At 35.0% G+C, this 27,735-nt stretch overlaps 1 protein-coding gene across 5 annotated transcripts in view; it reads right to left on the minus strand.

The window, feature by feature from the left end:
- Positions 1 to 27,735, minus strand: part of UVRAG (UV radiation resistance associated) — a 314,973-nt gene that overhangs the window by 150,909 nt on the left and 136,329 nt on the right. For all 5 annotated transcript variants that reach the window (XR_007404442.1, XR_007404443.1, XM_025419621.3 and 2 more), the window contains exon 7: positions 15,591 to 15,696. Coding sequence is in view for 3 of the 5 variants with exons in the window: in XM_025419621.3 (XP_025275406.1) it covers positions 15,591 to 15,696 (106 nt within the window). In the remaining 2 variants the exon portion in view is untranslated. The remainder of the gene's footprint in view (positions 1 to 15,590; positions 15,697 to 27,735) is intronic.

Consider the following 27,735-nt stretch of genomic DNA (forward strand, 5'->3'; position numbering starts at 1 on the left):
CTATTCAGCATGCTATCAGTGGAGGCCATGTGGGGAACAATATCAAAGTACTTGTATACCTCCCAGCCAGGTATTAGTAGTGGAGGCCTAATGGAGAGCTGGAACTCCCAGTCCTGGTCCAAAGTAAGAAGGCCCCATTTTCTTACTTGGGTGCTACTTGGGTGTCAATGGAAGCTGCTTGAGCAACCTGGATTTTTAAGCCCACCTGGCAGTAATGAGATAGCATCTTTCCCTTCCCTATTAGAGAAAGAGGTGTCAGAAAAAGCCAGATAAAACAGGTTTAAATAAGATCCAGAGGCTCATAATATCCAAAATGTACATGTTTCAATCAAAAATTACTCATACCAAGAAATAGAAAGATGTCAAAGTAAATGAAAAAGGATAATTAATACCAATATCAATACTGAGATGACAGACATGTTACAATTATCTGACAAAGACCTGGGAGCAACTATCATAAAAGTGCTTCAATAACAATTTAGAACATCCTTAAAACAAACGAAAAAACAGAACATCTTGGTAAAGAAACAAAGTCTCAGTCAAGAAACTGAAGATATAAAAATAAAATCAAATAGAAGTTTTACAACTGAAAATATCTGGAATAAAAGACTTAGTGAATGAGCTCAACAGCAGAATGTAGGAGACAGAGAAAAAAATCTTTAAGCTGGAAAATAAAACAATAGAAACTACCTAAACTAAATAAGACAGAGAAAATAGGCTGTAAAATAACAAAGCCTCACGATGTGTGGAACTGTATCTAAAGATCTAATATTTGTATTATCAAGTACAGGGAGGAAAGAAGAATAAAGCAGAAATGAATAAGCGCTCATAGAAATAATGATGAAAAACTTCCCAAATTAGGTAGAGTAAATACATCTACAGATTCAAGAAGTTAGTGAACCCCAAAGAGAATAAATTAAATGGAGAAAATTACAAAATAAATAAAACCAAAAGCTGGGTTTTTGAAAAGGCCAATAACTTTGATAAAATCTAGCCAGGCTAACCAAGAAAACAAGAGAAGATAGCAATTACTAATATGAGGAATGAAAAAGGAGCCATCAAAACTGATCCTATGGACATTAGAAGAATAATTAAAGAATACTATAAACAACTCTATGGCTACAAATTTGGCAACTTAGATGAAAGGGACTAATTCCTTGAAAGACAATCTACTAAAACTCATGCTAGAAGAAATAATCTGAAAGGGCTTATATATGAAATAATTAAATCAATAAATAACAGCACTTTAAAATAGAAAAGTACAGGCCCAGATGGTTTCACTGGTGAATTTTACCAAACATATAAATAAATAATACTATTCTTTTAACACTCTTCTAAAATATTAAAGAAATTCCTAACTCATTTTAGGAGGTCAGCATCACTCTAACACCAAAATCAAACTAAGACATCACTAGAAAGGAAAATTACAGACCAATCTCTCATAAACACAGATGCAAATTCATCAACAAAATAGTAGCAAATCAAATCCAACAACGTTTAAGAAGAATTATACACCACAGCCAAAGGAACTTATTCAACATATGCAAAGCAGGTTGAACATTCAGTGATCAATGAAATTCACCACATCAACCATGCTAAAAAAGAAAAGTCATATAATCATATCAATACATGCTTAAAGAACATATAACAAAATTCAACACTGATTTATGATAAAAACTCTCAGCAAACTAAGAATAAAGGAAAACTTTCTCAACTTTGAAGAATATTTGCCAGAAAACGTACAGCTAACATCACAGAGATCTTCCACAACTTGATGGGGTTAGTCCTAATAACCCCATCATAAGTTAAAAATATTTTAAGTTAAAAAAATATTTTAAGTTGAAATACATTTAATACATTTAACCTACTAAACACCACAGCTTAGCCTCGCCTACCTTAAGTGTTCTCAGAACATATACAATAATCTACAGTTAGGTAAAATCATGTAATACAAAACCTATTCTATAATAAAGTGTTAAATATGTCATGTAATTTATTAAATACTGTACTTAAAGGGAAACAAGGATGGTTGCATGGGTACACAATGCTTGTAAGTGTATCAGTTGTTTACTCTAATGATTATATGGCTGGCTGACTGACAATTGCGGTTTGTTACCCCTGCCAGACATCATACCATATACTGCTAGCCTGGAGAAAAAAATCAAAATCCAAAATTTGAAGTATAATTTCTAGTGAATGCCTATCACTTTCATACCATCATAAAGTCAAATCTTACATCAGGGATCATCCATACTTAATTATAGGAAACGAGACACTTTCTCCCTACATTAGAGAACAAGGCAAGGATGTCCCCTTTCACCACACTATCATACATCTACTAAAAATCCTAACTATGCAGTACAACAAGAAAAGGAAATAAAGGCATACAGACTGGGAAAAAAAGGAATAAAATCATCTTTGTTTACAGATGATTTGATTACCTATGTAGAAAATCTCAAAGAATCAACCCCCCTCACCCCAAAAAAAAAACAAAACTCAAAGCCTCCTGGAAGTAAAAAATGATTATAGCAAGGCTGCACAATCCAGGGTTAATACACAAAAGTCCATATTTTTCTTATGTAACAGCAAGGAACAATTAGAATATGAAATTTAAAACACAACATTACATTAGAAATTCAAAAAATGACATATTGAGGTATAAGTCTAACAAAATATGTATAAGACTAAAATGAAGAAAACTGGAAAACTGATGAAAAAAATCAAAGGAAAGCCAAATAAATGAATGTCCATATTCATGGACAGGGAGACAATATTATTAAGAGTTCAATTTTTCCCAACTTGATCTATAGATCCAGTGAAATCCCAGCAAATTATTTTGTTTATACCAACAAACTGATTCTCAAGTTTATATAGAAAGGCAAATAAACCAGAATAGCTCAATACTGAAAAAGAATAAAGTTAGAAGACTGACACTATCTAATGCTAAAACTTACCATAAAGCTACAATAATCAAGACAGTGTGACATGGGCACAGAATAGACAAATAAATGCACAGAACAGAATAGATGACCTGGAAACACATACAAGCACAAATACAGTCAACTGATTTTTGTCAAAGGAACAAAAGCAATTCAAAGCAAAAAGGATAGCCTTTACACCAAATGGTGCTATAACCATTGGACAGCCACATACAAAAACAAAATGAAACAGAACATTTAGATATAGACCTTACACCTTTCAGAAAAATTAACTCAAAATGGACCACAGAACTAATGTAAAATAAAAAAATTATCATATCTGGGGTACCTGGGTGGTTCAATAGATTAAGTATCCGACTCCTGATTTTGATTCAGGTCATGATCTCAGGGTCGTGGGATCAAGCCCCGTGACAGGCTCTGCACTCAGTCCAGAGTCTGCTTGTCCCTCTCTCTCTGCTCCTCCCCCACCCCCAGTCAAATCATGAATAAAATTTTTTTAAATTATCATACCAATTCTAGAAGATAACACTGGAAAATTTAGAGGACTTTACATACAAATCAAATACATGATTATGAAAGAAGAAACTAAGGTGGCCTTCTGTAAAATTAAAACTTCTGCTCTGTAAAAACCACTATTAAAAGAATGAAAAGCTACAAACTGGATGACAATACTTAAAAATGACCTATTTAATAAAAGAATCATATCCAAAATATACACAAAAACTCTAAAAGCCCAACAATAAGTAAACAACCCAATTTAAAAATCTCATCAAAGAAGGCCAATATGCATATGAAAAGATGCTCAACACCATGTCATAAAGAAACTGCAAACTACAACAGTGAAATGCCATATATATATATATATATATATATATATATATATATATATACATTAATATCCAAAATACTGACAATACTAAGTGCTGGCAAGGATATGGACCAATAGGAATTGTCGTTTATTGTTGGTGGCAGTGCAAAACCGTATAGGCACTTTAAAAGATGGTCTGGCATTTTCTTACAAAACTAAACATAGGCTTACTATACGATCCAGGAATCATGCTCCAGGATATTTACTTGTTGAGCTGAAAATTCACATCCACACAAAAATCTACACATGAATGTTTTATAGCAGCTTTACTAATAATTATTTGACATATGCAAGGCAAGTTGCAAAACTTGGAAGCAACCAAGATGCACTTCAATAGCTCAATAGTTAAACAAACTGTAGCATATATATACAATGGAGTACTGTTCAGCAACAAAAAGAAATGAGCTATCAAGCTATGAAAAGTCATGGAGGAACCTTAGTTGCATACTGCTAAGTAAAAGAAGTCAACCTGAAAAGGCTACATACTATTTGATTCCAACTACATGACATTCCTGGAAAAGGTAAAACTATGGAGACAGTAAAAAGATCAGTGGTGCCAAGGGTCTCTAAGAGAGGGGGAAAAGGATGGTAGATTCATCCTAGAGGATTTCTAGGCCAGTGAAATTACACTGCATGATACTGCAATGGTGGATACATGACACTGTGCATTTGTCAAAACCTAGAGAACTCTGTATGTTAGTAAATTGAACACCAATAAAAAATAAATAAAAAAAATTAAAAAAAAAAGGAAACTGACTTAACATATCATTTCAGTAATCATCATTGTAAATAAACATTTCTTAAAAACCTCATTAAAGACCAGGCATTGTATGATGGAAAAAAAAAACAAAAAACAAAACCTAGAGAACTAGGGAACCCTGGGTGGCTCAGCAGTTTGGTGCCTGCCTGCCTTCGGAGTCCTGGGATTGAGTCCCGCACTGGGCTCCCTGCATGGAGCCTGCTTCTCCCTCTGCCTGTGTCTCTGCCTCTCTCTCTCTCTCTCTCTCTCTCTCTCTCATTCTCTCTGTGCGTGTGTCTCTCATGAATAAATAAATAATCTTAAAAAAAAACCCTAAGAACTGTACAACACAGAGCAAACCCTAACAGAAACTACAGACGTAAGTTAATAATATTGTATGAATATTGATTCAACAATTGTAACAAATATACCATTCTGATATAAGATGTTAACAATAAAAGAAACTAGGAGAAGAGGGGAAATACTTTCTGTACAATTTTTCTGTAAACCTAAAACTATTCTAAAAAATAAAGCTTATTTCTTAAATGATAGAACCATACTTCAAAAAGTCAATTTTACTGAATGTTCATTTAATAAAACAAATCCCAGACACATTCTATTAGAGATAAAATTAAGTTTGCTAAATAAGTTTGTTAACTTATCTTTCCATTAAAATACTTCCTACTTAATTAAACCTATGAAACCAGAATCAAAACTTTACTCAGACTCCCTTTTAATCCAAATGTCTTTGGAGGCCAGAATTTGCCTCCAGATAAAATCTGAAATCTGCCCCCACAACAAACATATACAGGTGCTTGCACACGTTTACATTCACCCACAATTACTGTGCTATGAATGTGTGTGTCCTTCTCTCCTGGTCTTTATCAATAGTGTCAGTAATATACTTTATATGATTTTCCATGACATGCATCTTAACCAAACTAGTAATATTTGGCTGTACCTAATAAATTCTTGTCTCCTTCCTAAGACATACACTAATTAAAACTGTAATGAGAAAAGAAACCTTTTCATTAAATAAATTAAATATGATGAAAGTCAGCATCTCTATTTGATTCACATATAATGAAGAAGCAAAGGCACTCAGTGGGATGAGTAATGGTATAACCTTGTTGAAGCAAAGGGCATGGAAAATGACTTCGCAGTTGTGTGGAAAGTAGAGCTATCATTTCTCACCCAAAATGCTTTCTTCCTCATCACTGAAATACTGATTCTAAACAGATGGCATGATCATCTGTTAAAGACATTCAAGCCAAGAAAACAAGCTGAAAAGCTTATTTCCAATCATCATTATTATATTTGACTGGAAAACCCTATGAAATATAAAACATTCCTACGCAATTTTTCTTGAACAAAGCAAATATTTATGAAGGGCATACTACGTGCTTCTAAAGAGGTTGGGTCTAACGGTGATAAAAGCCATCTTGCCCTGTCAACCCACTGTAAAAGCAAAGACCAAAGGCCATGAGGTTGTTTATCATTAAAGAAAAAGGAACCAAGAAACAATTTGGGTTTCTTGGTGTGATCATGGCACACTATGGCGTTTTTACATCACTGAGAAAAAACATACGCAAATTTTTAGGAAGTAATCTTTTCTCACAAAGAAGTGTTCCATTTTCATAACTTGAATTTCTCCACAAAATATGCAAACTGAATTCTAAACTGAATTTTTTGGAGGGAAAAAGCCCCTCCAAAAAGGGGAAAATAACTTTTCACAGAATACAGATATGCCTACTTAGAGGGTTGATCTGCTCTATTCCAGGGTACATGCTCAGATTGGGAAGCATTTTCTAGAATCAAAGAATCAAGGGTACAAGTTAATCTAAATACTAAACTGATACAGGAAGGCATGTTTACAGTGTGTTTGGTCCATGTGCAGAAACTGGCCCACTTGCAGAAATTTATCAAGTCATTCAAAACCAGCATAGCTGGCTCTAATTTCTGATGAGTAAACAAATCTGCCCAAGTGGGATCTGGTTTAGCTTCCTTTCTAATGCACTGAACAAAAGTGCTCAAAGACCTTAATGTTTCATAAGTATCTTCTAATGGGTTTCCGTGTTTTATTTATCTGTTTACTCCTAGTTAAATTTTATTTATTTATTTATTTATGATAGTCACAGAGAGAGAGAGAGAGAGGCAGAGACACAGGCAGAGGGAGAAGCAGGCTCCATGCACCGGGAGCCCGATGTGGGATTCGATCCTGGGTCTCCAGGATCGCGCCCTGGGCCAAAGGCAGGCGCCAAACCGCTGCGCCACCCAGGGATCCCTGTTTACTCCTAGTTAATATCACATGTGCATCTCCAGTGGATCACTTTTAATTGGATTTTGGTGTTTTTATGCAACATGTATCTGCTCTGAAAATCACAGCAAATTCATCTATTTGCAAGCACACACATTCTTATTTTGGGGTCTTTACAAAGACAATGATGGGCAACGTTAAAGACTCATTTCAGAATGACAGACTAATTTGTAAATGACATACTAAAGGAAACAATTTTCTTTAGATCACATTAGAGCTAAAAAGTCTTAGACAAAATTTTCTCAAAGCATGGTCCAGGAAACCATGAGAATTTCTGAGGCCATTTTAGAGTCTGTGGGATCAAAAATATTTTCATATTACTACTAAGCTGCTATCTCATTTTTTCACTCTTATTTTCTTATAACTGTATAGCAGAGCTTTCCAGAATTTCTAAGATTTGTGGTATCACAACAGATTTATTGCAGAAATAAATGTGAGAATCCATCTGTCTTTTATTAACCTAGGCATCATCAACAGATATATGCTAAGTTCTTTGAGGTCTCAATAATTTTTAAGAGTATAAAGGAGTCTTGAGACCAAAAAGTTTGAGAATGGTGGCTTAGGGCACATTTATCTATATTGGTTTTCCCACAAAACCTGGAAATAATTAGCAATCTGGGAAAAAAAGTTTTAGAACTATGGCAGTTGTCCTATGAGAACAAATTTGCTTTTAAACGTCATGCATAGGTTCTTTCTATTGCACTTACATCTTCTCAATCACTAAGAAAGGGAAAATATTTTCCTAGAAAATACTTAATCTAATCCAGTAATATCACAGACTCAGTGGCAATATAAGGCCTAGAACCCAGGACCAGCCAGGAAGATAAAGGCAAAGATATATAATAATAAAACATCCAAGTTCTACTTCCACTGTGTGAGAATAAGCACCTAACAAATTGGTCCTCTCATAAATAATAGCTATAGATTCTATATACAAAAAGCTACTACTTGATGATTCTGGAAATTGATCAGTGACAGGTAAATTTTGGAGACTCTGGACCTGCTGCAAGCAACCAACACACAGAGTGAATTTCCCCTTTTCTGTAGCGTTGTCCTGAAGGTGGCTGCGGTAAAACTCCAATGAAAAACAACTAGCTTTCTGGCCAAAGGAACGAGGGGAAAGAGATCACACAATCGAGGCCACCAGAACAGAAGAAGGCAGAAAATGGACATCCCAGATTCTGTTTATAAATATGTTTTTTAAAATATTTTATTTATTTATTCAGGAGAGACAGAGAGAGAGAGAGAGAGAGAGGCAGACACAGGCAGAGGAAGAAGCAGGTCCCACGCAGGGAGCCCAATGCTGAACTCGATCCCAGGTCTCCAGGACCACGCCCTGGGCCGAAGGCAGGTGCCAAACTGCTGAGCCATCCAGGGATCCCCTCAGATTCTGTTTAAATTCAATATGAGTCTCTGAATCCTCAACCACACATGTATGAGGCATACAGAAAGCAGCTGTGCCTGAGGGTAAAAGTATTGAACTGAATGAAATCTGAGCCAAGGTCCACTGCAGGCAGAGCAGTTCCAGCCTAAACAAGTTAACTACCTACTAAAATGAAAACATCAATACTCTTCAGAATAAAGTAACAAAATCCAGAGAGTCCACAAAATCTCGTTCACATTGTCCAGGATACTATGCAGTATTACTCAATATATGATATGAAGAGCCAGGAAAATGTGACTCACTCTCTAGGGAAAAGACAACCAATATATGCCAATCACAAGATAACCCAGATGTCAGAATTACCATACAAAGCCACAATTACAAATATGGTGTAAGAAAAAGTAAAATATTCTTATAAAGAATAAAAAGATGAAATCTCAGTCAAGTATCAGAAAAAGTAAAATACTCTCATAATGAATAAAAAGATATGAAATCTCAGCACAGCACTAGAAAATATTAAAAGCAGAGACTTCTGCTTTTGGTCAAGATGGAATAGGAAAAAGGAACGCTGCTCAACTAATTTTACCAGGTTACCGTAATTCTAATACCAACTGATAAATTTAAAACATTGTATTATAATATCTCTAACAAATATGCACAAACTCCTTAAATTATTTCCAGATCAAATCCAGCAAGATATCAAAAAAAAAAAAAAGTATATATTGTAACAAATTCAGGTTTATTCCAGAAACATAATGTTAAACATCTGAAATTAAATTATGGAGAATCAAGGAGAAAAACCACATGATTATTTCAATAGATGCAGAAAAAGCATTTGACAAAATTCAACATCTCAGAAAGTAGGAATAAGAGGTAATTTCCTAACACCAATAAAGGGTGTTACTACCATTATACTTAATTAAGAAAGGATGAATCATTTCTCCCCACAATCAGGAACAAAGAAATGATTTCACTGCATCACTTTGATTGTATATAAGTTCTAGCTATTGAAATAAGTCAGAAGAATTAAATAATAAAGCACTCAAGACAGTCCAAGTTTGCAGGTATGATTGTTTACACAGAAAATCCCAATAAATATACAAAATAAGTATGATTTTAAAAAGTTAATAGAACAAGACCGCAAGATATTACGTTAATAAATTAAAAAGAATTCTTTGGTGTTGGTAAGAGGTAGACATATAGATCAGTGGAATAAAACAGAGAATCCAGAAATAGATGAACACATATTTGGTTAACTGATTTTAGACAAACACTTCAAAACAAGTAAATTAGGAAAGGAAAGACTGTTCAATAAATGATGTTAAATCAACTGCATATTCATTTAGAAAAAAATGAATCTTATTGAACTCATACACAAAAACCAGCTTGCGATGGATCATAGATCTAAATGTCAAGCCCAAAAATATAAAACTTTTATAATAAAACATAGAAGAAATTTTTTTTTTTTAAATTTATGATAGTCACACAGAGAGAGAGAGAGGCAGAGACATAGGCAGAAGGAGAAGCAGGCTCCATGCACCGGGAGCCCGACGTGGGATTCGATCCCGGGTCTCCAGGATCGCGCCCTGGGCCAAAGGCAGGCGCTAAACCACTGCGCCACCCAGGGATCCCCAAACATAGAAGAAATTGATGTGATTTCAGGTTAGTCAAAGATCTCCTATAAACAAAAAGCCATACCCATAAAATAACATTAAAAAATACACTGTATTTCATTGAATTTATAAACTTTTGCCCTTAGAAGGCACCATTAAGAACATGAAAAGGCAAGCCACAGAGCATAAGAAAATATTCCCAACATATATATCAGAAAAAGGACTTGTATCCAAAAAAAGAAAAATGCAAATATACCTGCAAATGTATGGATATACACACAATCCGCCACCCATTCACTTTAACACAAGAAGACAGATATCTCATTTAAAAATAAGGGGAAAATATATGAAACTACTTACATGTATACTAGGACTGAAAAAATAAGTTAATAAATTACAGATAATGGGAGCCAGGCTTCTCACTAACAGAAAAGATACTACAAATAAAGTGTAGGGTGAGAATTAACTCTATGGTGTTATAGTTGAAGGTATTAGCACAAACTCATGTTTAGCTTAATACATACATAGACATAGATACTTGTATATACATCAGCTCTGTCCACTGAGAGGGCCTAGAAGTAGTTACAACCCAATAGCTATAAGCACACCCAGTGCCTAGTTCTTGTTTCTAAATACCATTACCCAATGACAGGAACACGACTCCTCAGAAAAAGGGCTAAATCAGGGCTGAGACAGAGAAAATACAAGATGAGCCTGGATCATATAGTGTCAGAAACCAAGGAAGTGTTTTAAAAAACAAATAAAAAAAGAGATCCATGTCAAAAGGACACAGGAGCCAACCTGAAAAAGCTCTTGATGCTACAAGTTGAGCAAGAAAACAAATAACATAGTATTTGTTTATAACCTAAAGAATAAAATAAATATATTCAAGTCCATACTAACGAGTAAATGACTGGATAATTAAATAAATGAGCAGGGGTGCAAATCTTCCTCACAAAGAATTCAAAATAACATATGTAGGCAGCCCCCCCTCTAGGAGGTAGAACACAAGTCCCCTTTACTGGAGTGAAGGCTGGACTTAGTATCTTGCTTTCAAAAAATTGAGTATGGAAAGGATACTCCAAAGTGTCCTTTGGATAGTATAGTGGATAAAGCTGGGGGACACTACCTTAACCAAGCAGTGATTCAGGTAAATATTAACAGTGATGAGTAAAGGTGATTTAAATATAGGAAGGAATGTGAAACTGTCATAGATCAGAGAAGCCTGGAAAGCATGACTGAATACAATGTGGTATCCTGGGCTGGATACTGGACCAAAAAAAGGACATCAGAATCCAGGTTAATCATGGCAAAACATAAGACAAATCCCAGTCAGGGAATGTTCTATAAAATACCTGACTAGTAATCCTCAAAACTGTCAAAGTCATTAAAAACAATGAAAGTCAGAAATTTTCACATCCAGGTAGAGTCTAAGGAAGCATGACTACTAACTGTAATAGTTTCCTGCATGGGATCCTGGCACAGAAAAAAACATTAGGTGAGAATTAAGGAAATTTGAAGGAAGCATGGATTTTGTGAATGATGATTTATCAGTACAGGTTTATTAATTGTAACAAATGTACCACATTTAGGTTAAATGTTAATAACAGGAGGACCTGGTTGTAGGGTATACTCCTTATACTATCTTTGTAGTAATTCTATAAGTCTACCACTGTTATAAAATAAAGTCTATTTGTTTAAAAGAAAGACATTTGTGGAAACACTGGTGAAACCTGAATGAAGCCCACAGTTAATGGTAATGTATCAATGTTAACTTCTTGGTTTGATGATGTACTATGTCAAATGTAACATGGTTATAGAAGAGGTTAATATTAGAGGAAACTGGATGAAAGTCAAATGGGAACTCTGAACTACTTTTGCAAGTTTTCTGTAAATCTAAATAGTTTCTTCTTTATTTCAAAGATTTTATCTATTTATTTGATAGAAAGAGAGAGAGCAAGCACAGGCACATAAGTGGAGGGGGAGGGGCCACAAGAGAGAGGAGAAGCAGACTGGGATCCTGACCTAAGCTGAAGGCAGACACATAACTGACTGAGCCACCAGGTGCCCCATTGTTTGTTTTTTTTATGGGTAAAAATACTAACTTACACTTCTTAAAGATTATACACATGACCAATAGATATGAAAAATGCTTATCATAAAAATGCAATTATAAATTACAATAAGAAAACACTACACACATGAGAATAGCTAAAATTAAAAAGACTAACCTCTTAAATGAAATGGACAAATCCTTGACACACATGAGCTACTAAAGCTCACTCAAGAAGCAGAGAATTTCAATAACCCACAACTATTAAAGAACTAAACTCCTAGTTCAAAACCCACGAAGAAAATTCCAGGTCCAGATGGGTTCACTGGTAAATTCTACCAAACATTTAAGAAAAAATTCCAATTCTACACATATTCTTCTAGAAAGTAAAAGGAAAAACACTTCCCAACTCATTAGTTATGGCCAATATCACCCTGACAACAAAACTAGACACAGAGATTGTTAAGAAAACAAAACAACAGGCCAATATTCCCCCATGAATATAGATGCAAAAATCCTTTAAACATTTTAGCAAACTGAATCTGGCAATACACATAAAAAAGAATAATTCCAAATGAATAAGAGGGGCTTTCCCCAGGAATGCAACATTCAAAGTTTAATCAGTGTATTTGACTATCATAATACAAGAACATGAGGAAAAAATACAACTATCACAGATACGGGAAAGGCATTTGACAAAATCCATAATATATAAGCAAAAATTCAAAATGACAACAGGATAAATTTCATAAGAAACATAATTAAATGTCACAAAGATATGTTAGCTATTGACATAGCATGGGAAGATGCTAAATCTTTAAAAGCCATCAAGTATGAACTCACTTTGTAATAATAGAGGTAGTTACATTTGATCTTACAAAGTAATCTGATTTCTTTCGGCATTAAGTATGCCTTCTGACTGCTTATACATAAGTTAAAATTATAGTCAATTCTTAAAAATTGAAAATGCTTGGGTTGGAGTATGATGACCTTGTAGCAATTAGGAAGGCAATGAGGAAAAAACATAATAGTAAAGGTTTCTAATTTGCCACAGATAAATCTTAGAGTGGAAAATTAACAAGTAAACGGCATTATTCCCTGAAACAAGACAAGTAAACCAAAATTTGTCTTTTCTAGTCAAATGATTATGGAAAAGTTGCTTCCTTTCTTCAGGCCTCATTCTCCATCCTTTTGTAAGGGTTTAATGCTCATTTAAAAAAATAAATAAAAAGACTAAGTACAGGTCCAAAATGGTGTCGCTTAGACCAAGTTGCTTAATGAATAATCTAACTGCAGTGTCAACCTTCTGTAGAAATGTAGTCTTATCTGGCCAGCCAGGAATTTTTCAAACTGTGCCAATAAGTTTGCCCCTTTGGCCCTCTCCATCCCTAAAAAAAGATGAAGCAATCTGCATGATAAGACACCTTACTTTTATCCCTAGAAGGTGGCCTTGCCTAGAACAATCCTTTTCTTTTGCTAATAACTTTCTTGCCCTACCATCCTTCTATAAAAACCTTCCATTTTGTAGGACTCTTTGGAGCTCCTCTCTACTTGCTCCTCTCTACTTGATGTCCCATTGATTCATGAATCAAAAAGCCAAGTGGAAATTCAAATTTCCCTGGTTGAATTTTGTTATTTAACATGCTAGATTCATTCCTAACTTCAGTATCTACTGAGGATCTATTATGTCAAATGCTTCTCTAGATACTGCTGAACACAGTAGTGAAGAAACAGACAAAATCCCTCCCCTCACACAGTTTAGGAGAGATAGACAAAATACCTATGAAAAGTATACAGCATGTTAAAGGGTAATAAATACTATGGAGAAAAAAACAGGTAAGGGAACAAAATGTACTGAGGAGGTGGTTTTAGTGAAGTTATACGGTAACTAGATGATTTCTAGGTTCACTTTCAGTTCAAAAATCAACAATTCTCTTCTATGTTGACCAGGCAGCATAAAAACACACAGTGAACCTATGAACCTGACCTCTTTAAACTCATACATTCTATCACCTTGCTCTGTGTGTCACCACTTATATTTTAGAAAAATAGGATTAAACATACATTTTTCCATACTGAGACAAAACATATGCTGTCATTTAATGAAATAAGTAATTTCCCAGTCTTGCCTTGGGAGATGAAAATAAGAGAGAAAAAGAAAACCTAGCAAGTTCTCCTCAAAGGTTCTAAAAATGTGGCATTTCTCAACACTACAGAAACACTACAGATAGGATTAAAATTAGCTGCTTTTTCTCCTTTTCCAATATATTTGTGGTCTGGGTTTTCTTCCTTTACTGAGCCTGAGTTAAAACGAGGTGGTTTAACAGCTTCTCCAAAACAGAAGGCTTTCCATAGACAAGAAAAATCATATGAATAAGAATTACTACTATATTTATTGCAGCTACCATATTTTATATGTCTGCTCTGTGCCAGGTACAGCACTAGCCATTTTATACATCAGGTTGAATTACATGAAACTGCCATTTATGGGTTAAAATCAACAATTTTATATAGTTTAAATAACCATTCATCACCCATTCACTTCAAATTCCAGCGCTGGTGGTTAACTACATTGTGTTTCTATAGTTCTATTAATTTACTATCTTGGGCAAATCTTCAAGATAGTACAGAGTTTTTCTTTTTTAAGATTTTTATTTATTTATTTTTAAGAGAGAGTGAGAGTGCAAGAGTGGCGAGAGAGGCAAAGGGAGAAGCAGACTCTTTGCTGAGCAGGGAGCCCCATACGGACTTGATCCCAGGACCTTGGGATTATGACCTGAGCTAAAGGCAGACATTTAACTGACTGAGCCACCCAGGCACCGTAATGCAGAACTTTTGTTTGGAGATAAAAAGGCCTTCTCCTAAGTTGATAGTGCTATAAATGACAACTGGAAGATACTGCCAACCTATGAGAATGAGTTTGTACAAACAAATACTTAAAAGTTTTTTAGTTAAGACTTAATTAAGGATTTGAATTATATTTTAACTATCATAATCCATAGCACAAATTTCATCAAAAGCTACCCATAGCCATGTGGCTTCATTTGAGAAAAGTTCAATTTATTAGTTATGCCTACTATTCTGCTTACAAAGACAGAATCTTTATTCCAAAATTAATATATTTTTTCTACTAGAAAGAGCATAAAGCAACCCCAAATTATATTAATATCTTAAATCTGTCCATTTGGGTTAGAACTTCTGTTTCTTTGGAAATGCCTAATTAAAGGAATCTTTCCCAAAAAAGAGAACACTGTCCATAAGCAATCCTATTAATAAGTTCATTCCAAATAATTTTAAACTCATCTTCTAAAAGGAAATTAGTCCCTAAAGGCTTTTTTTTCCCTTCTGGCAGCTATTTCTTATTCACTATACAGTTCACGTCTAGAGTTCATATTGACAAGGCATTAATAAAATAGCTTTTAATTATTTTCTAAGTAATCGTACGTAATCTGAAGTTCTGTCTAGCAGTAAAAGGCAGGCACTTTGCATGTTGCATTATCAGGAGACGGGAAAGTGTTTTCTAACATTGAAATGCCAATATAAGTCACAGCAAAACATTAAAAGAAAAAATAACTACCTAAAGCTTTTTGAAAAAAATTAACTACTAATAAGAAGAATATAATGATCACATTTAGAAATCATGGAGTCTAAACAAGTAAATATATTTAAAAACCTACCAGTTCATTGCTTGTAGATGTGAGCCTTAGCTTTTCTTCAATTTCCTTTCCAATTTTCTGAACAGTTACCTGAGTCTGTTTAATTGCACACTGGGCTCTATGAAGCCTAGAAATAAAAGTTGCAGAAAAATTTAAGTGAGTTAACCATAACTCTTAACACAGAGTAACAAATGTAAATGGAACAAAATGAGGACAAACCTTCCATGATAAACAGAATTAGTAATAAACTCAAACTGATCATTTCATAATTCCCTAGCATATTTATAATGAAAGAAAAGGGATTACTACAGACCCTAAAAACATCCTTTCTATTCCTGCCCGCCTGCCCCATCTGATATATTGAGAGCTAAAATGGCAAACTCACAGGAATCTCGAAGACACCTTAGAAAATGATCTGGTTGAGGGGACCCAGGGTGGCTCAGTTGGTTGAGTGCCTGACTCTTGGTTTCAGCTCAGGTCATGATCTCATGGGTCAAGGGATGGAACCCCAAGTCAGGCTCTGCACTCAGTGGGGAATCTGCTTGAAGATTCTCTCTCTCTCTGCCCATCTCTCTCAAATAGATAAATAAATCTTTAAAAAGAAAATAATCTGGTTGAACCCTATCATGTTACAAAGATGTAAACTGAGGCCCAGAGAAATTAAGTGCTAAAGTCACCAGAAGAATATCACTCATAACAAGGCTAAATATTACTTATGGGGGGATCCCTGGGTGGCGCAGCGGTTTGGCGCCTGCCTTTGGCTCAGGGCGCGGTCCTGGAGACCCGGGATCGAATCCCACATCGGGCTCCCGGTGCATGGAGCCTGCTTCTCCCTCTGCCTGTGTTTCTGCCTCTCTCTCTCTCTCACTGTGTGCCTATCATAAATAAATAAAAGTTTAAAAAAAATTAAAAAAAATAAATAAATATTACTTATGGGTATACACAAAGAAAAAAAAGAATTAACAATAACCCCAGTTAAAGCAGCAGCAGCCACTGTGAAACAGGAACACTGAAAAAATCAAGAACTATTTTTCTTTTTTGCTTTCATTATGAGTGTGTGTTTTTCTTAGTCTCTTGGTTTTCAAATATAGTTTATATATTTCTTATACATATACACAGCAAAAATGGTCAGATTGTCTTTATTTTTAGATGACATAATTTTCATATAATGAAAATGAATTCCATTAGTAATCTACAAAACAACTACTAGAACTCATAAGGTCACAGTATACAAGGTCAATATACAGAAATTCATTATATTTCTATATATGGGTCGATTGTTTCATAATCACAATTCCAATTTCAAAAGGCTTTCGTTTTTTTGTTAGAAATTAAAAAGCTGATACTATAATTTATACAGAAAAGCAAAGAATCTTCTAGATAAACCAAGATAAACTTTTTTTTTTATAAAACTACATAATCAAAACAATATGGTACTAGCATAATGATCAAAACAAAGATCAATGGAACAGAGTAAAGATTATATAAATAAAGCTACACATATATGGCCAATTGATTTCGGACAAAGGAACCCAAGCAAGTTAATAGAGAAAAGAAAGTTTTTTAAACAAACACTGGATAAACATAGGGGAGGAAAATTAATTTCATTCCTTACCTCACAGCACATGAAAAAATTAATTCAAGGATAGCACTGTAAACATAAACCCTAAAATCATAAAGCTTATAGAAGAAATACAGAGAATCTTGCAATCTTGGGGGAGGTAAATATTTCATAGAGAAGGCATGAAAAGCACTAACCATAAAATTAAAAATAGACAAACTGGACTTAACAAAAATAAAAAATGTCTGTTCATCTAAAGATGCCATTAAGAAAATGATAAGCAGTCCACAGACTGGGAGAAAATACTTGCAAAACATCAATCTGACAAAGGACTGTGTCTGGAGTATATAAAGAACTCTTATAAATCAGTAACAAAAAGACAACTCAATTAAAAATGGGCAAAAAAATAAAATTTTTCACAAAGGTGAAATAAGAATGGCCAATAAGTACAGGGAAAGGTACTCAATGTCGTGGTCATCAAGAAAATGCAAATTAAAATCATTAGGAGGGGGATCCCTGGGTGGCTCAGAGGTTTAGTGCCTGCCTTCGGCCCAGGGCGTGATCCTGGAGTCCCGGGATCGAGTCCCACGTCAGGCTCCCTGCATGGAGCCTGCTTCTTCTCCCTCTGCCTGTATGTCTGCCTCTCTCTCTCTCTCTCTCTCTCTCTCTCTCATGAATAAATAAAATCTTTAAAAAAATAATAATAAAATAAAATCATAAGGAGGTACCACTTCATACCTGTTAGAATAGCTACAATTAAAATGACAACACCTAATACTAGCAAGGTTGTGGAGCGATTTTAACTTTCCACATTGCTGGTAAAGGTGTAGAAGAATACACTTTTGGGATACTTTTGGGAAACAGTTTCTTATAAAGTTAAACATCTGTCTAAACTATGACCCAGTATTTCTACTCTTAAGCATTTACTCAAGAAACGTAAAAACATATGTCTACACGAAGATTTATAGAAGACTGTTGATAGAAAACCACACAAGTGTCAAAAGGGAGAATTAATAAGCAAACTGAGGTATAATCATGAAATTTTACTCATCAATACAAAGGAAGACACCACTGGTACACATAACAATATGAATGAATCTCGAAAACATGATGTTGAGTGAAAAAAGCCAGAAAGCATACTGTATGATTCCACGTATACACAGTTCAGCCAGACAGCTGGTTGTCTATGTGGGGTGGGATTGATTGGTAGAGAACAGGGGGAACAAAGGAACTCCCTGAGGTGATGGAAATGCAGCATATATCTTTCCTGGGGTGAGGGTACACCGTTATACAAAGAATTGAAACTAATGATCTATGCATTTCAATGTATGTAAATTTTACCTCAATTTTTAAAAATTACTCACTAATCCTAACCTGAAAGATATCCTATACACAAGGTTAATTTTATTAGGGATCTACCGATCCCTCTGTCAACATTATGATGATGATGATGATGATGATGATGACGACGACGATGACGACACTAAAAATATTCATGATATAATCTGTACTTTCAGAAATTGCCTGATAGTTATCCTCAATTCATTATAGCTAGTTTGCTCATAAGATAAGTTACTCAGCAACTTCCTCGAGGATCCTATGGAATCCAACAGCGGTTATACTCCATCCTATTGCCTCTCGCTCTGGGAATATATGTGTACACACTCTCTTGATAGTAATATTCTCTCACAAAGTTGGCTCTACAGAAATTTAAAAGCAAGGAAAGCCCCTTGTAATTAATGTGGTCCCAGCATACATCTCCAGTCTTATTTCCTGACAGTTCTTACCCTTGTATGCTCAGCTTCCAGCAATTCTCCAAACACACCATGCCATTTCTTGTTTCTGTGCCTTTGAGTGAGCTGATCTACCTGCCTGTGAGTTTTCCCCATCTCTTACAGATAAGAATACTCCTGAGTCCATTAAAAAGGCAGTTCAAGCACCTTTTCAAAGATCTTTCTAGACTATTTTAGACAGTTGAAGGCACTCCTTACTCTAGAAATCTATGGCATCACGTCTACAAACCACTAACAAAGATTACAGAACCACATTTTATAGCAACTGTTTATTTCCCTACTAGATCTTTCTGAGGAAAAAAAAAAAAATCTCGTATTTTTCTATATATTCCCAGTGCTTAGAACAGAATATGGCACAAAGGAGGCACTCAAAATATTTCTGCAGAGTAAATGTCAACTAACTCCTGAATATAAAAGCTCAGTCCCAAGATCTGATTATTTTTTACCAATATCAACTGGAGACTCTAAAAGATTAATGTGATCGTTTTCTATATTTATAACTTTAAAATATTATATCAAAACAAAAATCAAATGAAGACCAATCAAGTAAGGAAACATGCAATTTTTACTAAAAAAGTTATCAGAATTCTAATAATAATAGGCATTATCAACTCAGAGCAGAAATCAACAAAATAGCCTGTTACTTTAAAAGGGGGGAAAATGCTGCCTGAAACTCACTGGTACTATGCAAACAACCTTGTCAAATGGTAAAGACTTTAAAAATAAAAATGATTCATGACCATAATTAATGTATGACTTCAACTATTTGGCTCTCACTGCCCCAGACGCTTTCTGATCTTACCTTAGGGGCTTAAAACACACAGACAGAGTCACATTTCCTCCAATCTTCAGTGTTATCCAAATAGACTTTCAGAGCCCCTGCTACATCAAGACAGAGCTAATAACGTCCCCCTTTCAAACTCAACAGAAGAATAAAAGTTTGATGTGTTTAGGCTTTTAAACATAACATGGGGCATCCCGATTCCCCTGGGGGTGAGGAGGTAAAGGACTGACAAGAAAAGAAACAACTACTTTACTTCCAAACCAGCTAGGCAGTTTCAGAGGAATGTTTCTTGATTTTGCAAACTATGAAATGATAGTATAAAGAAATATACATCATCTAGTCATCTGGTGACAGGTCGAATACCAACACTAACACTGCCAAGCTGAAATAAAATCATTATCACAGGCTTGAGGAGGAAGGATCAAATAGTTATCTGATAGGTACTCTGGAGAAAATAGATGCATCCCTATTACTTAATATGCTTTGAAATAACAGTAAAATCGAAAATGGACTTTAAAATAATGTTTTGAGGTGAGATAGTGCTGTGAAAATAAAAATATACTGAATAAAAGGTATTATACCAAGTAAATAATAAATATTGAGACCATATCCAGCAAATATTAACAATCATCTCAGTAAAGGAGAAGTTAGGAGACAATTTTTGTCTACTTAGTGTTGATCATATCACTTTTGAAATGCTGTATTCTGCTTTTAGGTGAAGAAGGACAAATCAGAATCCCTAGAAAAGCAGTATACTTCCCTATGGCCTATGGGAAGAGATAAAAAGGAGAAATTAAAAAAAAAAAGACAGGTATCTATCGAGACAGACACCTTATCATTGATGGCTTTGTATTCCATAGGAAAGAGCATAGATTTTTTTTTTTCCTGAAGGTATTAGGAAACAAGGTTTCAAGCTAGAAAAGATATAACTACATTTGCATTTTAGAGAGATCTTTCTTCCTGTAATAAGGTAAATGGAACACAGAAACAAGACTGTAAACAGGAAGGTTAGTGTGTGGTTATTACAGCCTCCCTAGGAAAAGTTTAGGCATTGTTCTAAGTTAAAATAGGAACAAGAAGGATGATGTAGATGTGAAAAGAGAGGAGAGGAGAAATAAAGAATGATGAGCAAAAACAAATTACCAACATCAAGAACAGAAGCAAAGACATCACTAGATCTTACAGATATTAAAAGGGAATTATTAAGAAATTATGAGTAATATGCCAAAAACTTTAAAAATGTAGGTGACAGGGATCCCTGGGTGGCGCAGCGGTTTATCGCCTGCCTTTGGTCCAGGGCGCAATCCTGGAGACCTGGGATCAAATCCCACGTCGGGCTCCCGGTGCATGGAGCCTGCTTCTCCCTCTGCCTATGTCTCTGCCTCTCTCTCTCTCTCTCTCTCTCTCTCTCTCTCTATGACTATCATAAATAAATAAAAATTAAAAAAAAAATGTAGGTGACATAGTCAAATTGCTTTAAAAAATCACAAGTTTCCAAAACAAACAAATGAATTAGAAAATCTGAATCATCATTATCAGTTAAAGAAACTAAATTTGTAATTAAAACCACCCTCACATAGAAAACTCTAGGTTCAAGCCTCGTACACTCTTGATGGAAATGCAAGCTGGTACAAGCCACTCTGGAAAACAATATGGAGGTTCTTCAAAAAGTTGAAAATAGAGCTACCCTACAACCCAGCAATTGCACTACTGGGGATTTACCTGAAAGATACAAATGAAGTGTTCTGAAGGGACACTTACACTCCAATGTTTATAGCAGCAATGTCCACAGCAGCCAAACTATGGAAAGAGCCCAGATGTCCATCGACAGATGAATGGATAAAGAAGATGTGATATATATATTACCTAATGGTAATTGTATATTTTATATGTTTTTAAAAATTACTCACTAATCCTAACCTGAAAGATATCCTATACACAAGGTTAATTTTATTAGGGATCTACCGATCCCTCTGTCAACATTATGATGATGATGATGATGATGATGATGATGATGACGACGACGACGACACTAAAAATATTCATGATATAATCTGTACTTTCAGAAATTGCCTGATAGTTATCCTCAATTCATTATAGCTAGTTTGCTCATGAGATAAGTTACTCAGCAACTTCCTCGAGGATCCTATGGAATCCAACAGCGATTATACTCCATCCTATTGCCTCTCGCTCTGGGAATATATGTGTACACACTCTCTTGATAGTAATATTCTCTCACAAAGTTGGCTCTACAGAAATTTAAAAGCAAGGAAAGCCCCTTGTAATTAATGTGGTCCCAGCATACATCTCCAGTCTTATTTCCTGACAGTTCTTACCCTTGTATGCTCAGCTTCCAGCAATTCTCCAAACACACCATGCCATTTCTTGTTTCTGTGCCTTTGAGTGAGCTGATCTACCTGCCTGTGAGTTTTCCCCATCTCTTACAGATAAGAATACTCCTGAGTCCATTAAAGAGGCAGTTCAAGCACAACCTTTTCAAAGATCTTTCTAGACTATTTTAGACAGTTGAAGGCACTCCTTACTCTAGAAATCTATGGCATCATGCCTACAAACCACTAACAAAGATTACAGAACCACATTTTATAGCAACTGTTTATTTCCCTACTAGATTTACATCAGTATGTAAATCTCTTAAACCGCTGCGTCTTAAATTTAGTCGGCAAAGACCACATTTAGCTAAAAGCATGAGTTTAGTCCTCCATGTAGAAACCAGATAAGGGACTGCGAAAAAAAAAAGAAAAGAAAAGAAAAAAGAAAAAAGAAAGAAAGAAAGAAAGAAAGAAAGAAAGAAAGAAAGAAAGAAAAAGAAAAAAAAGAAAAAGCTTCCTACTGTCTGAAAATCCCAGTTTATTAAGTAAATCGTAAAAATGCATAGGTCTTTGATGAGAGAACTGGCTGCACGAAGGTACGCCCCTTTCACAGTGTTCCTTTTAACTTCATATGCGAGTTATTGCTTCTGCTGTGGGACTGGACTGTTACGGCACTAAAGGCAGCTATTGGGGGAAGAGGCAGGGAAAGGAAGTAGTCTATTATATATATATATACATATATAAAATAGACTACTACTCGGCCATCAAAAAAAAAATGAACTCTCATCATTTGCAATGACGTGGATGAACTGGAGAGAAATAAGTCAATCAGAGCAAGACAATTATCATATGATCTCACTCATACGTGGAATTTAAGAAACAAAACAGAGGATCATAGGGGAAGAGAGGACAAAATAAAACAAGACGAACTCAGAGGAGTTACGAATCCTAAGAAACTCTTAATCATAGGAAACAAATTGAGGGTCACTGGAGGGGTAATTGTTGGGGGGATGGGGTAATTGGGTAATGGACATTAAGGATGGCACCTGATGCCATGAGCACTGGGTATTATATAACATTGATGAATCACTGACCTCTACCTCTGAAACCAATAATACATTTTATGTTAATTAACTGAATTTAAATTTTAAAAATAGGAGCACCTAGGTGGCTCAGTGGTTAAGCATCTGCCTTCAGCTCAGGTCATGATCCCAGGGCCTAGGGATCAAGTCCCATATCAGGCTCCCCACAGGAAACCTGCCTCTCCATCTGCCCATGTCTCTGCCTCTCTCTGTATCTCTCAGGAATAAATAAATTAAAATCTTTAAAAAAATAAAAAATTAGTAAATTTTAAAAATAAAATAAGAAAACTCTAGGTTCAGAGAGTTTCACTGGTGTTATACCAGTTTTAACAAAATCTTTCAAAGAAGAGGAAACACTTTTCAATTTGTTTTATGAGGCCAGTATAATCTCCATACCAAAACATGATAAAGAAAATTACAGGGATCCCTGGGTGGCGCAGCGGTTTGGCGCCTGCCTTTGGCCCAGGACCCGATCCTGGAGACCCGGGATCGAATCCCATGTCGGGCTCCCGGTGCATGGAGCCTGCTTCTCTCTCTGCCTGTGTCTCTGCCTCTCTCTCACTCTCTCTGTGTAACTATCATATTAAAATAAATAAGTAAAATTTTAAAAAAAAAAGAAAATTACAAATATCACACATGAACATAAATGCAAAAATCATTAATAAAATGTAACCCAATCAAATCCAGCAATGTATGAAAAGAATAATACACATCTTGATCAAATAGGTTTACTTGAAGAGTACACGGTTAGTTTACCATTTGAAAATCAATGCTGACAAAATAATGAAGAAAATCCATATGGCTCTCAAAAGATGCCTCCCAGAAAGCATCTGATAAAATTCAATAGCTTTAGTGATTAAAAACAAAAAACAAAAACAAAAACAAAAACAAAACAAAACCCCCCAAAATACAATCTCCAACAAAGGAAAAAGGAGAGCTTCCTCTGATGAAGAATTTATTTTAAAAATCCACAGCTAATACAAAGAGGGTTTTATTTTTTTTTTAATTTTTATTTATTTATGATAGTCACAGAGAGAGAGAGAGAGAGGCAGAGACACAGGCAGAGGCAGAAGCAGGCTCCATGCACCGGGAGCCCGATGTGGGATTCGATCCTGGGTCTCCAGGATCGCGCCCTGGGCCAAAGGCAGGCGTCAAACCGCTGCGCCACCCAGGGATCCCCAAAGAGGGTTTTATACGAAAAAATTCTACACCTCATATTAAGATCAGAAACAAGAAAAGGTGCCCACTTTCAGCCCTCTAATTCAAGACTTTAACCAAGGTCCAAACCACTGGAATAAGGCAATTAAAAAATCATAAATATAGAAAAGAAGCAAAAATGCTATTCATAGATGCCTTATTGTACACATATAAAAATTTAAAAAATTCATAATTAAACTAATAAATAAGTTTAGCAAGACTGCAAGATTCTGGATTAACATATAAAAACCTAATGGTAATTGTATATGATATCAACAAATAACTAGGTAACTCTAATAAAAGATGTGAAAGACCTGTGCACTGAAAACTGTAAAACATTGCTGAGAGAAATGTAAAAGCCCCTAAAAAAAAAAAAAAAATAGACTATAACAATTACATGGGTTGGAAGACTCAATATTAAGAAGTCAAGTCTCCCCTAAATGTATCTAGAGTCCATGCAATTCCAGCCAAACCCTCGCAGTCTTCTTTTTTAATTGACAAGCTGATTCTAAAATTGATAGAAATATGAAAGTCCTAGAATAGTCAAGAAAATGTTGAAGAAAAACAAAGTAAGAGCTTACACTACCAGATTTTATGATTTATCACAAAGAGAGACTTTATAAAGTAGTAGTTACAGAAGTCTAAACAAATAAATCAATGGAAAAGAATTCAGATGATAGAAAAAGACCCATTACATAAAATCACTTTAGTTTTTGATTAGGGAAAGAAAAGTTTTGTCAACAAAATGACACTGAAATAACTGGATATTGACATGGAGGGAAAAAATGAACCTTAATTTCTACTTCACACCATACACAAAATGTTAAACTGAAATAGATCAAAAACTAAATGTAAAATCTAAAACTATAAAACTTCTAGAATAACATGTAGGAAAATACATTCATGACTTTATGACCTTGGGTTAGTCAAGATTCCCTAAACAGGAAACAAAAAGCACTATCCATAAAATAAAAACCTGATATAACATATTTTAGCAAAATTTGAGAAAAGGCATTATTTCAAAAACAAAATATCAAGACAGAGTAGGAAAAAATGTCATATATACATATATATATGACTAAGGACTTGTATCTATAATACACAAAGAATTTCACAAATCAGCGATAAAAATACAAACCCAATAAATATTATCAAAATATTTGAATACTTCACAAGGGTATAAGAATAGCCAATAAACACAAGATGGTGTTTCACAATTCATCATAGATTTAAAAATTAAAATCAAAATGATATTCCAGTATAAACCCACTATAATTGCTAGAATTTACAAAACTGACACTACCAAATGATGGCAAGGAGTCAAAAAGGTGGAACTTGCAAACATTACTAGTAGGACTGTAAAACTGTTTAACTATTACAAAACTGGTAATTTCTAATAAGTTAAATATACACCTATCATATGAGTAGGTAGCTCCACTCTGAGGTATAATAAAAAAATAAATAAAAGCACATGGTCACAGAAGACTTTTGTAAGGATATTCCCTAATAGCTTTATCAGAACAGCCAAAAAGTGTAAACAACTCAAATGTTCATCAATAAGATAATACATAAGCAAATTGTGGTATATGTACAGAAATATCACTCAGCAATAAAATAAATAAACGTCTGATCTATACAACAACATGGATAAATTTCAAAAACTATGTTGAACAAAAAAAGTCAGAAACCGAAAGAGTACACCATATGATTCCATTTATAAGAAGTTCAAGAACAGGAAAAGCTAATAATGAAGAGGCAATAAGAAAAGGGTTTAACTCAGCCAGGGGTGGGAGTGAGGGTGTAAGAATGATTGGCAAAGGGGTATAAGGAAACTTCCTGGATAATGAAATATATTCTATATCATGACTGAATGATGACAACATGGGTGTGTACATTTGTCAAAACTCATCAGACTGTAAACTTAAATTTTCTGCATTTTATTGTATATAAATTTTACTGCAAAGAAAAAAGGGAAAAATGATAGCTAGTATACAACTTGGGGAAACACGAAAATGATGATGTTATTTATTGATATGAGGAATACAGAATGAGCAGTTTGAAAAGAAATTCTACCTTCAGTTTGAGGTGCCTGTTCAATATCCAAGAGGAGGTGTTGAATATGACTTGAATATAAGGATCTGGAGCTTAGGAGACAGATCTTGGCTGGAGACAAAAATGTGGCAATCATTAGCACACAGATGGTTATGAACATTATGAAAGTGAATGAGATCATTTTGGAAGACTGTGAGAATGAAAGAGAACAGAGCCTAGAACAGAATCCTAAGGAACATCAATATTTAAAGGATTAGAAAAAAAAATTAAATGCTGCAAAAAATTCTGACCCAGAATATCCAGAGAAGTAGAAGGACAGCTGAGAGAATTGCTGCCACAGCAGTCAAAGGAACAGAAGATCTCAAGGAAGAATGATCACTGTCCTAACATCAAGTAACCTAAGGCATCTGTAAATTTAGCAACAAAGACTTGATTAAAGCTGCTGTTTCGAATCTGTTCATCTTTCTCCAAGTCCACTGCCACCATCAACTTTCATCTAGCCAATACCCTCCTGACCGGTTTCTCAGGTTCTACTCTTGTTCTTCTCAATTCCATTCTCTCCTTTGTATGAAAAGTAACTCTGAAGACTATCCATTGGAAGAAAGACAGTCTCTTCAATAAATGGTGCTGGGAAAATTGGACATCCACATGCAGAAGAATGAAACTAGACCACTCTCTTTCACCATACACAAAGATAAACTCAAAATGGATGAAAGATCTAAATGTGAGACAAGATTCCATCAAAATCCTAGAGAAGAACACAGGCAACACCCTTTTTGAACTCGGCCACAGTAACTTCTTGCAAGATACATCCACGAAGGCAAAAGAAACAAAAGCAAAAATGAACTATTGGGACTTCATCAAGATAAGAAGCTTTTGCACAGCAAAGGATACAGTCAACAAAACTAAAAGACAATCTACAGAATGGGAGAAGATATTTGCAAATGACATATCAGATAAAGGGCTAGTTTCCAAGATCTATAAAGAACTTATTAAACTCAACACCAAAGAAACAAACAATCCAATCATGAAATGGGCAAAAGACATGAAGAGAAATCTCACAGAGGAAGACATAGACATGGCCAACATGCATATGAGAAAATGCTCTGCATCACTTGCCATCAGGGAAATACAAATCAAAACCACAATGAGATACCACCTCACACTAGTGAGAATGGGGCAAATTAACAAGGCAGGAAACAACAAATGTTGGAGGGGATGCGGAGAAAAGGGAACCCTCTTACACTGTTGGTGGGAATGTGAACTGGTGCAGCCACTCTGGAAAACTGTGTGGAGGTTCCTCAAAGAGTTAAAAATAGACCTGCCCTACGACCCAGCAATTGCACTGTTGGGGATTTACCCCAAAG

Source organism: Canis lupus, chromosome 21 (assembly GCF_003254725.2).
Source record: "Canis lupus dingo isolate Sandy chromosome 21, ASM325472v2, whole genome shotgun sequence".
NCBI lineage: Eukaryota > Metazoa > Chordata > Mammalia > Carnivora > Canidae > Canis > Canis lupus.